This window comes from Lynx rufus, unplaced genomic scaffold (assembly GCF_022079265.1).
Source record: "Lynx rufus isolate CCGP_SWC_20201006 ecotype Redwood Valley unplaced genomic scaffold, mLynRuf1.p SCAF_4, whole genome shotgun sequence".
In the NCBI taxonomy this organism is placed as follows: Eukaryota; Metazoa; Chordata; class Mammalia; order Carnivora; family Felidae; genus Lynx; species Lynx rufus.
Window position 1 is genome coordinate 75,077,501 of NW_025814856.1, and position 16,326 is coordinate 75,093,826.

At 44.0% G+C, this 16,326-nt stretch overlaps 1 protein-coding gene across 1 annotated transcript in view; it reads right to left on the minus strand.

Annotated features, from left to right (window-relative positions):
- The window catches only part of POU6F2 (POU class 6 homeobox 2), a 490,374-nt gene that overhangs the window by 3,623 nt on the left and 470,425 nt on the right, over positions 1-16,326 (minus strand). Inside the window, exons 8-9 of the mRNA XM_047096813.1 lie at positions 9,555-9,723; positions 414-582 (exon numbers count right to left, since the gene is read on the minus strand). Coding sequence (XP_046952769.1) covers positions 414-582; positions 9,555-9,723 — 338 coding nt within the window. The remainder of the gene's footprint in view (positions 1-413; positions 583-9,554; positions 9,724-16,326) is intronic.

The following is a 16,326-nucleotide window of genomic DNA, read 5'->3' on the forward strand; positions in this document are numbered from 1 at the left end:
TTTTAAGGTGTTTTTTCTTGGAAGAATCCTGAGAGCCATCCCTGGGCAGAAATGGTGGGAACGGCAGCTTTATGACATTCGCTCAGGACGCCTGTCTGCAGACAGGAGACCGTGGCTCTCAGCCTCACAGGAGGGTGGGGAGGTCCAGAAGGAAGCTCCTGGCCCGAGGTGGGGTACTTCCAATGAGACTGCCTTCTTTGTGAGTTGACAGGAGTTATCAAGCCAGGACCCCAAATCTGCTTCAGCACCTTCGTTTCCATCAGTGTCACCAATTCCAACATGTAAGCGCCCCAAACTCAGTCCCCATACTCTACCCCTCCAGCTCTGCCCACCCGAAGAAGAAAAGCTGAGCCATGAGGACAAACGAGGCCCAGGCCGGCCAGGAGAGGTGACAGCATGTGGGCACGGGTTACCTGCAGATGGCCGACTGGCTGTACGCGGGGCCCTCTGTAGCACTGAGAGCCTGTCCCACCTGAGTCTGGGTCAGGCCAAGGGACAGGCGCCGGATTTTAAAAGCTTTGGCAAATTCTCGGATCTCCTCCAGATTAACCCCATCCACCTCACCCGCTGCCGTTTGAGGATCTGTGGAGATGTTTTTAAAAATAGGATCAATACGTCAACACACATCCAAGTAATATCTGTTTATCACGGCTTCTAAGAAAGTGGCTCTCTTTGATAGCAGAGTGGTGGGGAAACCAACATTGTCCAGTGTTCCCTGTGTGTCCCACGTGAGGCACCCAAGACCCCATCTTCGAGCCATCACACCTCCACAAATCATCCTTCGGATGTTTCTTTCCCGGAAAAATACCCCAGGAAGCTCACACCGCCGCTTTCACAATACAAGAGCATGCTCCCTTGGGGTTCACAAGTAACAGTCAGGGCAGGAAGGCACTAGCTATGGGATGCAACTCCATTTTGCCCATAAAGATGTTCAAATATTGTGCGAAACTATAAGCATGGAAAGGCTTCAATTTGAAATGTCTTAATTGGATTCTTTAGGGCTAAAAATTGCCCTTGGAAAAAATAGCATTTTGTGTTTTTCCTTCACCGGATCACCACTGCTGTCAGGCTAACAGATGGTAAAGCTGTCTAATTTCTTATGTTCACATTAGCCCCTCAGAAGACCATGCTTATGAAGCTGTGAGACGAATATTATCTTTTTTTTGTTCTCCGATAGCAGTTTACTGACATGATGCCTTTGTCCCCTAAAAGGGCACATGATAAAAAATGCCTACTGCAAGAAGGCTCCTTTGGTGCCGGAGAACGCGGTCAATTTAGGACTTATCAAGGGAAATGACACAACAGCTGGAGAACGAACCCCCCCTTCCCGCTACTGATCCCCGGATAAATGATAAATGAAAGCGAACGCCAGGCTGGAGACAGCATGGGTTGGGGATAGGGGAAGATTTCAAAGTGCTGCTCGATCCTGCCTGGAGCGAAGCCGCTCTCCCCGCCAGCTGACTCTATTGTTCTCCACCTCATTCCTTGGACTTAGGTGAAAAGTTTTTCTCTTCCTCTTTCTGCACAATAATCCATCAATTTCAGTAAATTCAAGCACTTGTCAAGGGACTGTGGTGGACTAGATTAGTCTTCTGGGCTCAGGGCTACAGAAACTCCTGTTCTCATGAAGAGAAATAAACATTTGCATTTCAAGGGCCAAGTTTTCAAAGACTTTTAAATAAACATGCTAATATCTGTGGGGGGCTTGGAGCTTTGGGTACAGATGGTCATTACAGGGGAAATGGACTCTGTCGATAGAATCAGCAATATAGGTATGCACCGTACCTTCTTTATGTTCACATTTGAAAAACCCCTGTAGAATTTTTATGTGTTGTTCGTCATAATTTTGTTCAAGGAAAGATTGAAAAGTGGTACAAGGTACAAGCACGATGGACAGTCTCTAAGTATTTCTTAGGTGACTCCTGGGAGTCCTAATGAGTGTTAAGAGGGAGCTAGAGAAACAGGAGGGGAGTTGCGGTCTCTAAGGACTTTATAGTCTGTAGGGGGTTGGGACTTAATATTATGAATGAGAAACAATTGGAGAAAAAGACCAGGCTGAGTATAATCAAGAACTATTGGTGTGACCCCTGCCGCAGAATTTACAGAGAAGGGAGAGGTGGTAGGAGGGAGGATTCATCTGGGTCATGCCCAATGGGCAGCTTTCAGAGAATGAAGGGGCCATATTCTGGGGAGGTGGGCACAGAATGCAGGCCAAGAGCGTTGGACTTTATGGGCTGGGGAGCTCGTGCTAGGAGTGGAGAACATTTTCAGTGTAGGACATTGAGGATCTATGTCCCTGGGCAGGGGCAGAGGGTGACTATACAAATCTTGCTTTTTCTCCTTGGTTAAAGAAAGGCTTGTTTGGGTTGTCCTCAGGAGAGGCTGCCCTCTGGATCTTAAGTCCCATCAGCACCGCAGCCTGGATCGACTCCGAGGGTTTGCTAAGGACTCTGGGAAGCCAAGTCCACACACCCAGCAGCCTGGAGCCTCTTCTCTCATTTCTTCATTTAAACATTCCTAGAGCAGAAGTTGCAAATGAGCAGCTTGCACATCAAACTCAGCTTTCCTAGAGCTTACGGTTTTTTGGAATTGCCAACGTTTAAACATTGGGAGATTGCTAAAGAAAAAAAAAACACCTCTATGGTTTATGTTCATTTGAATAGAAGTTTGGCTGCTCCAGTCTCCGTTTGCACTTAACTTGGGAACAGTCAGCTAGAACTGGTTCTGGCTGCCCTGAGAGCCCCTCCTCCTCATCTGCAGCCCTCCTTAGACCTGCTGCCTGGCTCAGCCGGTTTTGTGACTCTGCTGCGTTTAGAGTGTGCATTCCCAGCGGGGTGGAAATTGGTTCTGGGGTGGTGGTGGGGGGGAAGGTGGAAGAGTCTTAGATTGGACAATAGTTGTGGCCGCCCCAAGGGCCGTGGTACATAAACAGAACAGATGTGCAGTATATCTGTGATATTAACGGTCCACGGAGGAAGGAGGGCAACTAGGACAGAAAAGCACAAATGCTGGAGCGGGGGGGAGGTGCCTGGGTGGCTCAGTTGGTTAAGCGACCGACTTTAATTTCGGCTCAGGTCACAATCTCCTGGTTTGTGAGTTCTAGCCCCGCATGGAGCTCTCTGCTGTGAGTGCAGAGCCCATTTTGGATCCTCTGTCCCAGTCTCCGTCTGCCCCTCCCCCACTTGCAGCCCCCCCACTTCTCAAAAATAAATATTCATTTTTATATTTAAATAGGGTGGGAAGTGAAGGTTCAAAACCGAGGGTGGAAAATAGGAAGCTGGAAACTTTCCTTGTAACAATGTGACCTTTAGGATGGTGCTTTTCTTAAAAGGTGACTAGGGGTCACCTGATGGGGCCCAGGACATGCATTTTGAACAAGTACCACAGGTGATTCTGATGCAGGGGATCCACGGAGCCCACAGACAGGGGCCTTCTCTCTGTTTCTGGCCTGCCCGCATCTGGGCATCTCGCCCTCTGCACACAGCTATCTTCTCTTGACCCCTTTACCATCATTATTCACCAGATTCCACTACCGTCCCACCTGTGTAAGAGTGACCAGCCACAAAGGCCCTTTGAGGGGGGCCCCTGGGTAGGTGCCCCATCCTCGTGCTCCCCTGACAACCCCTCCCCCCCCCCCCCCCCCCCAGTTAGTGTAGTCTGGACTTAGGGAGAAGAGTTTTCCTCTGAGCAAAGCTAAGTAGTCTTTGTGGGAAGTAAATTTGTTGCCCAATATTGGCTCCATCTTTAGATGAACAGGAATCAATGGAGTGAGGCAGCACGTGAGGGGCGGGCCTTTAACCGGCAAGAGTATGGAGCTTCAGCCCCTGGCCCCGGGCCAACACCAGATTTAGCTTGGTGGTGCCGGGCAGGTTTGTGACTTGGGTTGCAATTTTATGTAAATGCATTCTATCTTATTTCTTCCCTTCCCCTGCTGCCTTTCATGCTTATGTCTCTTTACTGGTTCCTTGAGACCAGCAACTAAATCTATGTGTGTGCCAGATTACTGACAATGACCGGAGTTGAACAGAAAGCTGTGAACTCTTGCTCCCGGGCCCTGAGCGACGTTGTGCCGATTCTCAAAACCTTCACTGTAAAGCTCAGAGACGTGAGCACCTGCCCCGCCGAGCCCAGTGTCTTCCATGGGGCTCCAAACACGCTCTCATCACACCAGGAGGCTGAGCTCCTTCCTTCTGTCACACACATTTCCACTCTAGTCTTTTTCTGGTTCTACTTCTAGGGCTGATGAGCTAGGAATGGTGAAATTGAAACTGCATGATGGTCTGTTGGATAAAGGCCCTGGGAGAGGAAGTCAGTTATCTCCTTGTTTGTGTACTTTGTTAATTGCTGGAGATGGGCTACCTGGTTTTCTTCATATTACTGTTCTTACCCATAAAATCAGATGGTAAAATAAATTATTACAGTTTTTTTCCATTGGTCAAGTCTATGAAGGTCTCCCCATCCAAAGGAGGGGCCACCCTGGGACAAAAATGTGGGACTTGTTTTCACACTTTGGGAGAATTCATTAGATGGTGTCTGTAAGGTGTCTTGAATTAATAAAAAAAAGGATTTTTTTTTTGGATCCTAAAGTTTCTATCTTAAACTCTTGAGGATTCCCATCCCCTGGTCCACTGTTGGAACAGTTCACCTTCCTTAAGGGGTATATACTTTTCTATTTGAGAGGGGAAAACAAGAGGAATGTGGTAAATGGAAGCTTCCCTGGAATGTCACTTCAGCTGTCAGCCTGGCTCAGAGGCTGACATTCCATCCTGGGATAGGTCTGGCTTTCCCTCGTCCAGTCTCCTGGCCCTGAGAGGTTGGGTTAATTTCAAGGATGAATCTGAGGCCACCTTGATGGCCACCCCTCTGAGGGGCCTCTCAGATCCCTCCCAGGTGGATTCAGCACTCGAGCAACTCAGTCTGGGCCTTCTCTGCACTGAGGAGGAAGAGGAACCTTTCATAGAAGTTGGCTCAGGTTTGGGGGCGCCTGGGTGGCTCAGTAGGATAAGCGTCCGACTTCGGCTCACGTCATGATCTCGCGGTCCGTGAGTTTGAGCCCCACGTCGGGCTCTGTGCCGACAGCCCAGAGCCTGGAGCCTGCTTTGGATTCTGTCTCCTTCTCTCTCTGCCCCTCCCCACTTGTGCTCTCTCTGTCTCTCAAAAATAAATAAATGTAAAAAAAAAAAATTAAAAAAAAAAAGAAGTTTGCTCGGGTTAAGTCAACCCAATATATTAAGTACAGGGTCAGAAAGCGACAGTAGTAATTGCCAGGGTCCACCCTGAGTCTCACCCTTTGCTATGGAGGAGCCAGAAGATCAACCTCTATAGAGATTAACTGGCCTAGAGATTGAGAATAAACTGGCATTGAAAATTGGCAGTGATTCCTAAGTATAATGATGATGTTTCCCAAATCGAATCTGGGATGCAAGGGCTGAAGAGCACAAGATTTTTATGGGAACTAAATGCAAATTGGGTGAAAACAGACCTGTTCTGCAGACCCTGGTTGTAGGGTCACTGGGTCCATAGTGAACTGAGTGCTAAGGATGGACCAGCAGAGATGTTTTGTTTTGCTTTTCAACTTTAGCTCCCTCCACCAGTTAATGTGGACATCAGCGTAAGGGGCTGCTGACTGGGTTGAACAGCCACCGTCCATCAGCATCATGCTTTCACAACCTCTGCTTGTGGGATTTTTATATACAAGATATGCAACTTTAAAGAAGCTGCCAAGTATGAATTAACTGTCTTATGTAAACATCCATCTGGTTCTTAATGTTATTCTCACAGCGGATAATGGGCATATTTACCAAATATTTCTGAGAAATAAACCATTTGAGAATGTGCAAGGTAATGTGGGGGAACAGTTTACTTTGCAATATGGTGACTTCATTGTGGAAAATGGTGTGAATTGTGATCATGGGAATCAGGGGTGCCTACAAGCCATCACCATACGTCTTTATGTTCCCTTTAGGGTTTGTTTTTTATGGGATTAGCCCATAGCCCTTTGCTGTCTAAAAATCAAGTTTGCAGGCCAGGGCTTCAAAACATGTGTATATAAAACAAAACAAAACAAAACTCAGCAAAGAATAAAAAGACCGAAATCTACCTATTTTTAAACAGTATTGTGTAAATCTTGAGCCAATTTGGGACATTTGTCAAGTCATTTGTTTGACTCTGTTAGACTTTCCAAAAGCCCTGCTTATAGACTGTATTTACATCTGATGACTGTGGAGAACAAGCAAGGTTTAACACAGGATAAACTGTATAGGTCCCGTGAACAGATACTGTGCAGATGTTCTGAGCTCAGATGTGGTGTTCTTTGCACATGAAGATCCTGTGATCATTGCTAAGGCATTCACTCTGTATTCTTTTGCCTGGAGTGGGGAAGATTTTTGGGTGATTTTTGGTTCTGTTTTATCTAGAACAATGGCAAGTTGCCAGCACTATGGTGACAATCTTTGACCGTGATGTGGGAGGGTTCATTGACCAAGGTTTTGACCATAGGTTCAAATCCAGTTTGACTTGGTTCATACAATGGCCTTAATCTCTTGGAGGGATTTGTTGATTAACCATCAAACTCAATTCAAGGATTATTAACTCTAGCAAGTCCTTCTGTTCTGTCTCAACCTCTAAAACTTAGTTAACTCTCTATTATATTGCCATAGTCCCTATTCACGCGTCGATCGTAGCTTTCATTTATCTTTATTGTACCTGCATTTCTTTGTTACCAGTTCATGACCTCCCTCAGTGCAGGGAGCACATCTTGCTTATTTTTGCTTTCTTGATTTCTATTGCTGTGCTTGGTATATACATGGTGCTCAATACGTGTTTTTATATTTAAGTTGACAGCCTCTGATTAAAACACCCTTTTATTCTCCTGTAATTTAACCTGCATAACAACTACATCTGAACGGGGTTGGGTCTTCCCAAATTATCCTATCTGCAGGTTTGGTGAAGTTTCATCTCAGACAAAAGTAATTTAAAATGGGTAGTTCATGCTTGAATATAAATTTCAAAATATGCATAATGTCTAGCTTAGGGAAAAGCCCGTGCTTCAATTGTGAGGCATGGGTCCAGGCTTTTTAAAAGTTATTTGAAGACTATTTAGGCGATCTGATATATATTGTCGTTCAAATTTCACTGGATAAAATTTATGTGTAAACATCTTATTTTTTAAGGCAGCTGTACTGTGTAGCATGTGTATGGCCCATTGAGTCAGACTATTTGGGTTATCATCCTGGCCATGCCACCCATTGGATTGATCACACCAAGTGCCACAGTCTTACAACCAAGACTGAATGTGGTCCCTCTGACAGTAGATGGCCAAGATGGGTTGTAGTTTCAGGATCTATTTGATGTCAGTTACAAGATCTGAAAATGAGGATTTCTATTACCTCATTATGAATATTAAAATGAAGTTCAGAGTGTTGAAAGTGCTTGGAAAGCCCTACTTTACAAATGAAGTCTTAAACAGAGATTTCCTGGGGTAATCAGCATTAGAGAAATGCTCCGTGTATCATTCATTGTGTAGTTGGGTTTTGAGACAGAAAGAAATTAATTAGACAACGTGCTCAAAATCCATAGCAATTGTAAACCCGTTACTGAGCCTCTCATATATCTGCCAGAGAAGCCTCATCATTTAGGCTCTGCATATGAGTTTGGAGTTTCCTGCCTCAGCTGCCTATGGCAAAGGAGTCTCTATTTCCATTCTTTATATTTCATATCAAGATATGTAATATGGGTCACTTATACACCTAGAACTTACATGTCCCATTGGCAACTGTACAACTGAAATTCCATCTGTCCCATGAAGTAGCTCTATTACTGATTTCTGAAAAAGGCTAATCCTTTCCCTCCCAGTTTGAGACAAGTGGCTAGAGAGAATCCAGAGTCATCCATCCATCTGTGTGTTCATCCATTCGTTCACCTCTCTAGTCTTCTAACGTGACTGAGTGTCTACATTGTGTAAAATCCTGTATTTGCGGGGTGGTTTGTACTTTACTGTATCATATTTAACGTATTTCTTCTCTAGAAGATGTTTGGTCTCAGTTCCTTTTCTTTCAGGACCAAAGCTTAATAGCCTATCCTAAAGTTATGACCTTGATGCTATTTACAAATAGAGTATTTTGCGGAAACTTAGGCGGAATATCAACTTTGAATGATGCTGAAATCTTGTCTGGCAACACTGTGATGAGGAGTGTCTTTATTGGGGAAAATCTGGCTATAATTAGATTAATTGTATCTATGATTTTATTCAAGTAAGACTGGAGTTTCTGGCCCAAACGACAGCGTTTGTATATTTAAATATTTAAAAATAACTGGTTGATGGTAAACTCTTGTGTACCCCGAAACTATGTTTGATGTTGACCCATATTTGAGACCAAGAGCCTCCAGGCTAGTCCCCTGAAGTTCCTGGGCATTTTAATATCTCTCCATAATTCCTCATTCTCTTCTCCATATAATCATCCATATAATTGAATATATATATATATGTATGCATACACATACATATATTCATACATATATTCTTTTTTTGGGGGGAAGGATTGCTTGTATGGGGAGGGCATGGAAACCCTCTATTTTGCTTTGCATTACAGATGATATGTGAGGATCCCCACTGTTCCTATTATGACAAGTCATTTATGACACTTGACCAAACAGATACTCACATGTGTCCTTATTTTATGCACAGATGTCTATGCAGTGCTTTAGCCCTTTAAACCTATAATTACTAGATTTTCGGCTCCTGGAGAATTATAATCTAAGTGTGCATTCTGTGATTTTTTAATATATGAGTAAAAATTGCACGAAAGGTGAACATCTAACATCAAATCGGGCCATGGTCCCTTTCATCTTAGTAAGTTTCGATTTGCATGTGATCCATACGCTGTCTTTACCTGGGGCCAAATACCATTTCTAAAAATTATATGTATATATGTGGAAGCCGACTTGCAGGCTTATTTTATTTTATGAATGGTTGTTCAGAGATTTCTCATCCGATTCTGGTCCATGCAGCTTCCCCCACATGCCACTGGAGCCAGTTCAGTGTGCACACACACCCGCCCGCCCACAGGCACGCTCTCTTTTATTTCCTCTGACACCTACAAATAGGATGGCAGGGGACTTCAAACACACAGAAAAGCAGCTTGACCTGCTGGCTGAGCGCCTGTTGTTGGTTATTTCAGTTCTGAGCTCTGTGGCTCACGCCCTGCAAGCTGATCAGTTTCTCCCTTCTGAAGTGGCAGGACTGACTCAGCACATCAGAAAGCACTTGAGGTGGAAATCAGCCCCTACGTGTGCACATCGAGGTGGGTGTGCTTTGGGGGAGCCCTCTGGCCCCAGGCATGGACCTTATTCCAGCATTGGCCTAGGAGGGCCAGGAAATTCCTCTTTGATGTTGAAAGAGCAAGAGAAAGAGGGAGGGACGGAGGGAGGGAGGGGGGCAGAGAGAAAGAAGGAGGGGATCGAGAGAGAGAGAGAGAGAGAGAGAGAACGGAAGGCATTGCAGATAGGCAACAAGAAGGCCATCATGATTTAACCGAGCCAGAAAGGATACTTACTGCTGACTAACTGGCCCACGCTCAAAGCTGAAGAAGAGGAGGATGAGGAGGAAGAAGAGGAAGCCTGCCGGACTGGGCTTTGAGACATGGATGCTTGGCTGTGAGCCAGGTGCAGAAGGCTGCTTTGGGAGGCTGCTTGACCCACTGACGTCTGGGAGGGTTGGTGGAGCTACATGGGAGGGGGGGATGTAAAAAAAATACACACATGAGTGAAAAATCAGGGGGGTGGAAATGCCAGGGAACAGAAGTTTCGTCTGGGGTTGAATCATTGTTATTTCCAAGAATATATACTTCTCAGGAACAGTGTAAACTCCACACAACAGGCAGGATTTTTTTTTTTTTTTTTTGTATATAATATGTTGCTGCTTGCTTGACAGGCATTTTATTAGTAATCCTAAATATATTATTAATTCCCTACTTGGCTTGCTGGAGCACCCAATTTTCTACATTTCTCGACCAAGGCGTGTGGCTGGACTCTTTTTGCCTGTTCACACAATTACAGAGCACTTGACAGGTTTCTTTCTTAAGTATGTACGGATGAAATACAATGCTCGCAATGACCTCGGAGTGTGGAACTTGGTCTTAAAGGTGTGGCTGCGCTCAACCATTTTGTCTTACGTAACTGGTATTTTTAGGAAAGTTCCCATTTAGGCTGAGTGTGAACTGACTACGGGGACTTTCTGCTCCCCCGGATCAAAGAGTCTGGCTGGGAAAAACGTTCTCTGATGTCCTATAGGACACTGAGAGAAGCTAGGGCGGCCAGGACAAAAATATCTAGTAATATTTGTAGCTTTCAGTTGTCACTTTCTTACTCCATGCCACCCTGTGTTAAGGACTTTCATGCCCTTGCTCATATCAGCCTGTGAAGTGGGTGTTGTTTTGACCTCTCTTTTGCAGACAAAGAAGCCGGAGCTCTGAGAGGTTAAAGGGTTTTTATACATTCATCCAGTAGGTGTGGAGGAGCTGGTATCTGGACACATGAAGCCTGACCCTGGGGCTCAAGCTTTTAGTCACAAGGCCACAAGCAAGAATTAACTTAATTTTCAGAATTTAGTGTGCCTGGAGAAAGGCTGTCTTTATGTCCATTTATTCATGACTCCTTTATAGCTCATCAAAGGCCGGTGGTTCTGAGCAGTGAGAGAAGTCCAGCCGAGGAGAGGAAGGTTAGAGGAAAGGGAAATGATTGCAGGTACCAGGTCCCCTTGGAGACCCAGGAGGGGTCGCTCTCCTTGCGGGTGTTGCCTCCCAGAAAGCAGACACTCAGGGCAGCTCAAGATCCTAGACAGGTACACCATCAGCCTCAGCCACTGCCCTCTTTGTGACGGGAGATAGCACTTCTTGGTTTACAAACTGCCTTCATGGCCATCACACGCACAGAAGTGTAGCAGAGTTTTTATAAAAGGAAGTCAGGCTGGGAGTAGAATCAGGTCAGGCCCCAATCTTCGACCGCCTTCTCAGTATCTGATAGCCAGCCTGGGACATTTCAGATTGACATTTGTCACTGCTTTCCCTGTGTGTGTGTGTGTGTGTGTGTGTGTGTATGCATTCAGTTTTTCATTCAATTTTATCAAGATCTAATTTATACATGATGAAATATGCCCATTTCAAGCATACAGCTTGATGAGTTTTATCAAATAGGTACATCTGTAAAACCACCATCACATCAAGATATAGAACCTTCCATCCCATCATTCCGTAAAGTTCCCTAATCCCCTGTGCAATCAGTTTCCCCCCAGTGCCCAGTTCTAGACAACCACTGTCCCACTTTCTGTCACAACGGACTCATTTGGCATGATTCTAAAAATGGGATCATGCAGTATGTACCCTTTTTTTTTTACCTGGCTTTTTTTGCTTGGGTACTGTTTTTAAGGTTCATTTCATTGCATGTGTCAGCAGCATTGTCTCTTCTTGTCACCGGGTAGTAGGTATAGTATATATTGGCAGTGTATGTATCTATATTTATATGGATGTCTCTGCCACAAGTTCTTTATCCATTCATCTGTGGATGGACATTTGTGTTGTTACCAGTTTGGGGCTATTATGAATAAAGCGGTCATAAACGTTTATGTACAAGTCTGTGCATACTTGTGTTTTCATTTCTCTTATGTAAATACCTAGGAGTGGAACTATGAAAGTATCACCTCATACTATACACACATGTTGAACTTTTTAAAGAAAGCACCAACCTGATTTCCAATGGTTGTAGCACGTCATATTACCACAAGCAATATATGAAAATTCCAGCTGCTCTATATCCTTGCCAACGCTTGGGATTCGTCAGTCTTTTAAATCCCCTAATGTGTTTGTAAACATCAGCTAATGTTTTACCTTCAAAGAACTGTTACTAAGGTGCTACTTTGGACATGTGCATAAAGAGCTATTTCCCCTCCTGGTCCCTCATGGTGATGCTCTGGCTCCCTGGATTCACATGACATCCCTATGCAGCAGCTATGCCTAGCACGAAGATGAGGAGTAAATGCCTGGCCCAAGATCATGGGGTCTGGAACACATTAGAATCCAGGCTATCGCTCATAGCTCATGGCTCTTTCCACGATGCCATTCTGTCCCCCATCAGAATTGCTTGCAGTTACATTTCAAGTGAACATCCTTATTGTTACTGAATTGTGCTAAGTGGAGACTGGATTGTGAACAAAGATAGTCATAATTGACATGGAACCCAAATTAATATGCATCAAGCATCTGCCCAAAGTAATTAGCCAATCTGCTGAGCACATAATCAACAATTGAATCCAGTAACTTTTATTCTGTAGGGACACATATTAAAGATGAAATCTATTTTTAATTTGCTTAATAAAATGTGATGGATATTTGCATGTCAGTCTAGCCCTTCTAACTTATTGAGTTGTCCTTCCAAATATTGTTACTTGACAAAAGCTTTTCACAGTTTTGAGTCACTGAATCATGAGATAGTCTTCTGTCTTTACCATTCCATCAATATTTTATTGGCCCTGGGTGTGGTAAAGCACCATCAAGGAACTGGGTAAGACAATAATCAATTAAATTTTTTCTTTCTCAGGCACAACTCAGTAGAGAAAAAAATTAGTGGGCTGCAATCTCACGAAGGAATCAAAAAGCAAACTAGGGCTTATGCATTAAGCTATGCAGGAGAAGAAATTCAGGAAGAAAATTAAATAGTTCTTTTAAGAGCTCGTTCTATGTCCACACAGAGAATAAGATGAATCTAAGATATCTAAGAATCTAACAAAGATATATTTCTTCCAAAGTAAATAAGCACTTTTAAAAGATACCAGGGTTCTGTTTTCCCTCCAAAGTTCAACCAGACTGTATGGAAAAACTAATAAAAATCCTGAAAAGTTCTTACTTGTCAAGAATCAAGATTATATAAGCAGTAGCGTCTTTAATGGAACCCACATATCTCATTCCAGTGGCCAGTGTAAACATGTATCTGTTAATTCTAGAATCACTTGTAAGCTCATGGGGCTCCTGGGTGGCTCAGTTGGTTAAGCGTGCAACTTCGGCTCAGGTCACAACCTCATCATTCATGGGTTCGAGCCCCGTGTTGGGCTCTGTGCTGACAGCTCAGAGCCTGGAGCCTGCTTTAGATTCTGTGTCTCTCTCTCTGCCCCTCCCCTGCTCCCTCTCTCTCTCAAAAATAAATACACATTAAAAAAAAATTAGAATCACCTGTAAGTCCAGATAGGATAGCCTTTTGTACATACCAAAATGAGCCCAGAGATTGACCTTCTTTTACAACTTCTTCCCTCAGAAAAAGAGGATGGTAGAGGGACCACCTCTGTGACTTCCCATCCCTAAAATTGTAATTTTTCCAGGTAAGTGACCAAAAAATAACCTTATCTGTGATATTCTTAGTTTAGTGATTTTGATGCATTAATCTTTAGAAATATTGTGGTTAAACTATATGTATCAAATAAGAAAAGGGAAAGCAGAGATTTAAGCCACTTCCTGAAACATCGCTGGGATTCAATATAAAACTTTAATAGACTTTACGTACGCAGCATTAGAAAAATGTTATTTAATGAGATTTAATGATGTTGTTTTTCAGACACTGACTTAAATCTGAAAATCATGCATTACTTGTAGCGCATAATTGGCAAAAGAAATAGGTGTATAAATGCCTCAAACATGACTGGCCATAAAAATTGGAATAGTTTAAAAAAAAAAACATTGGAATAGTTTCCCAAAAGAAAGTGCAGGGAATTAGGGACAAGCTAGAAGCCTGAAGGAAAAACGATTCCTTTCCCTTCCTGGAGAGAAAGGGAAACGTAAGAAGCTTTTCTGAAGGTCAATGTTTGGTTCTATTGTCTTGCTCTTGAGAGTCTGACTATATGGATACCATATGGCTACCATTTATGGGATACTTTCCACGTGTCTTTGCATATACTTTTAAGTCTTGGCATTAGCCCTCTTCATTCGGTATCGGTGTTGTCATTACAGAAGAAGCAACAGACTTAAAAAGGCCGCATGGCCTACCTGGGGTCATACGGCAGGTATAAGTGGGCTTTGAAGCCAAGAAGTCTGACCCAGGCGCCAGCCCTCCTTCCTGTAGGCACGCGGCCACCCTACTCCTGTCTACCACTGCAGACAGCGATGAGTCAGGGAGACGGCAGGCAGCTCTAACTGGGTGGCGTGGAAGCAAATGAGATGTGCTCAAATTGGTCACGGTGAGCCACACCAGGAGAGCTGATCGGCGCAAATGTACATGGTGATCTATCATTTTGAACATATCTGTTTTGTTCAATATGACAATGCAAGTATTTTTTGAGTTCAGGATTCTTTTCTACAGGTCCCGAAGTATTTAAAGTGTCATATTTTTAAAGGAAACATGGTAGTCACAGGTGGCGAGAGCATGATGATTTTGGTGTAGTTTGGGACACATCTCAAGTGGAGTTGCCTACAGACTGTCCTTTGCCTGATCAGTCCCGCTTATCTGTAGTACCCGAAAGTTACCTTACTCAGTCAGTATCATGTTCATCTGACCATATTTTCTATATATTCACTTTACTCTCACTTCACTGCCTAAAGGGGCTGGAATTTATTTCCATCTAAGTTCCAATAATACAGCTGTATGTAAGTCAGATGTAAGTAGGCTGTGTTACGGGCTGAAATGTGTCCCACCCCAAATTCATGTGCTAAAGTCCTAACCTCCAGTATCTCAGAATGTGGCTATAATTGGACATCAGTTCTTCAACGAGGTAATTAACTTAAAATGAGGTCAGTAGGGCGGGGCTTCATCCAGTGTGACTGGTGTCCTTAAAAGAAGAGATTAGGACACAGACTGGTATAGAGGGAAGCCCATGTGAGGACACAGGATGCTAAAGGACACCTGCAAGCCAAGGAGAGAGGCCTCAGGAGAAGGCATCTGTGTTGACACAGTGACCTTGGGCTTCTAGCTTCCAGAACCGTGAGACCATAAATTTCACCCTCTCTCTCTGTGGCCCTTTGTTATGGCAGCCCAAGCAGTCTCATACAGGCTGAGAGCACAGACTCAACAAAAAAGGAGAGGGAAGGGGGCAGTTGATATTAGCCCGGGGCTTTGCATTACCCGGGGAATGAGGAAGGAACGTCCATCTTGCACCGGAAATGACACACAGGAAAGAACAGGATTCCTGTTGCCTTTCAGAGGCGGCCTTTGTGGGTTTGTTTGTGTTGGTTGGAATTGCTGGGTGTTTAATGTATTCAGCAAAAGTAAATTCAAGTATGAGCACGCTTCCCAGACTTTGTTGTTTTCTGTGCCACTGGTCCCCATATAGCTTCCATGTGTCGCACAGTCTATCCTCAATAACGTTTTAGTTCCTGGAATAAAGCACCTTCTAATTAAATCCACAATTGCCATAAAAATAAGTGGAGGTGACAAGTGTCTTGGAAAATGGAATGAAGTGTAGAATGTGCTAGACAAGTTGGAAAAATGAATGCATATAAACAGTAAAATTCAAATGGGATTAAATAGAGATTAACTTGGGGGAGAGAAAATCTCTCCAATTACGCCAAGGCAAAATGGAGCAGGTCTGGCCTTTTACAAATGGGAGGGAGCCATAATGAACCACAGGCTAAATCCCCATGTGGTACAATGAGAACGTGAACAGAACCCCAAGGGTTCTGGCAGAAGCGAGAGCATGTAGGGGGACATCATGATTCTCCCTCCCCGCGCTGGTTGGCATTTTTCCAAGTGTGTACTGTGTACCTTATAATAGTTTGAAGAGAAATTAAGTCAGTGGGTCTCAAGATTTAGCTTTTGTCAGAATCACCTGGAAGGGCTGTTAAAACACAGATCATGCGCCCCCACCCTCGCCCAGAGTGTCTGATGCATTCGGTCTGGGATGGGGCTCAAGAATTTGCATTTCTAACAAGTTCCCAGGTGAAGCTGATGGTTGGGGGACCACAAGAGGTTTTGGAAGGAGCTTCTCTTCGAAAAAGGGTAAAGGAAGTAGATTTATTATGTCCAGAGAAGAGAAGCCAGAGCCCAGATTTAGTAAGAACCTTCAAGAACGAGGACGTAATGTATGCCTGAGTATTACTGAGGAGCTCACTCTACTGTGGGTAGGACAGGAGCTCCAGTGTTAGATGTGCGAAGATTTAGGGTTTACATCAGGTCAGGCTAACTTGAAACATTTTGAGGGCCTGAAACCTGACATTCAGTGGAGATTTGAATTATCTTTTGGAAAGTTTGAAAAAAGCAAAAAGGGAGCTATCCTTTTGGTAGGGTCCTGGAGACTCTCTGGATTTTCCTTCTAGTTCTTTCTGTGACCTTGAAACAGCTCTTTAACCTAAG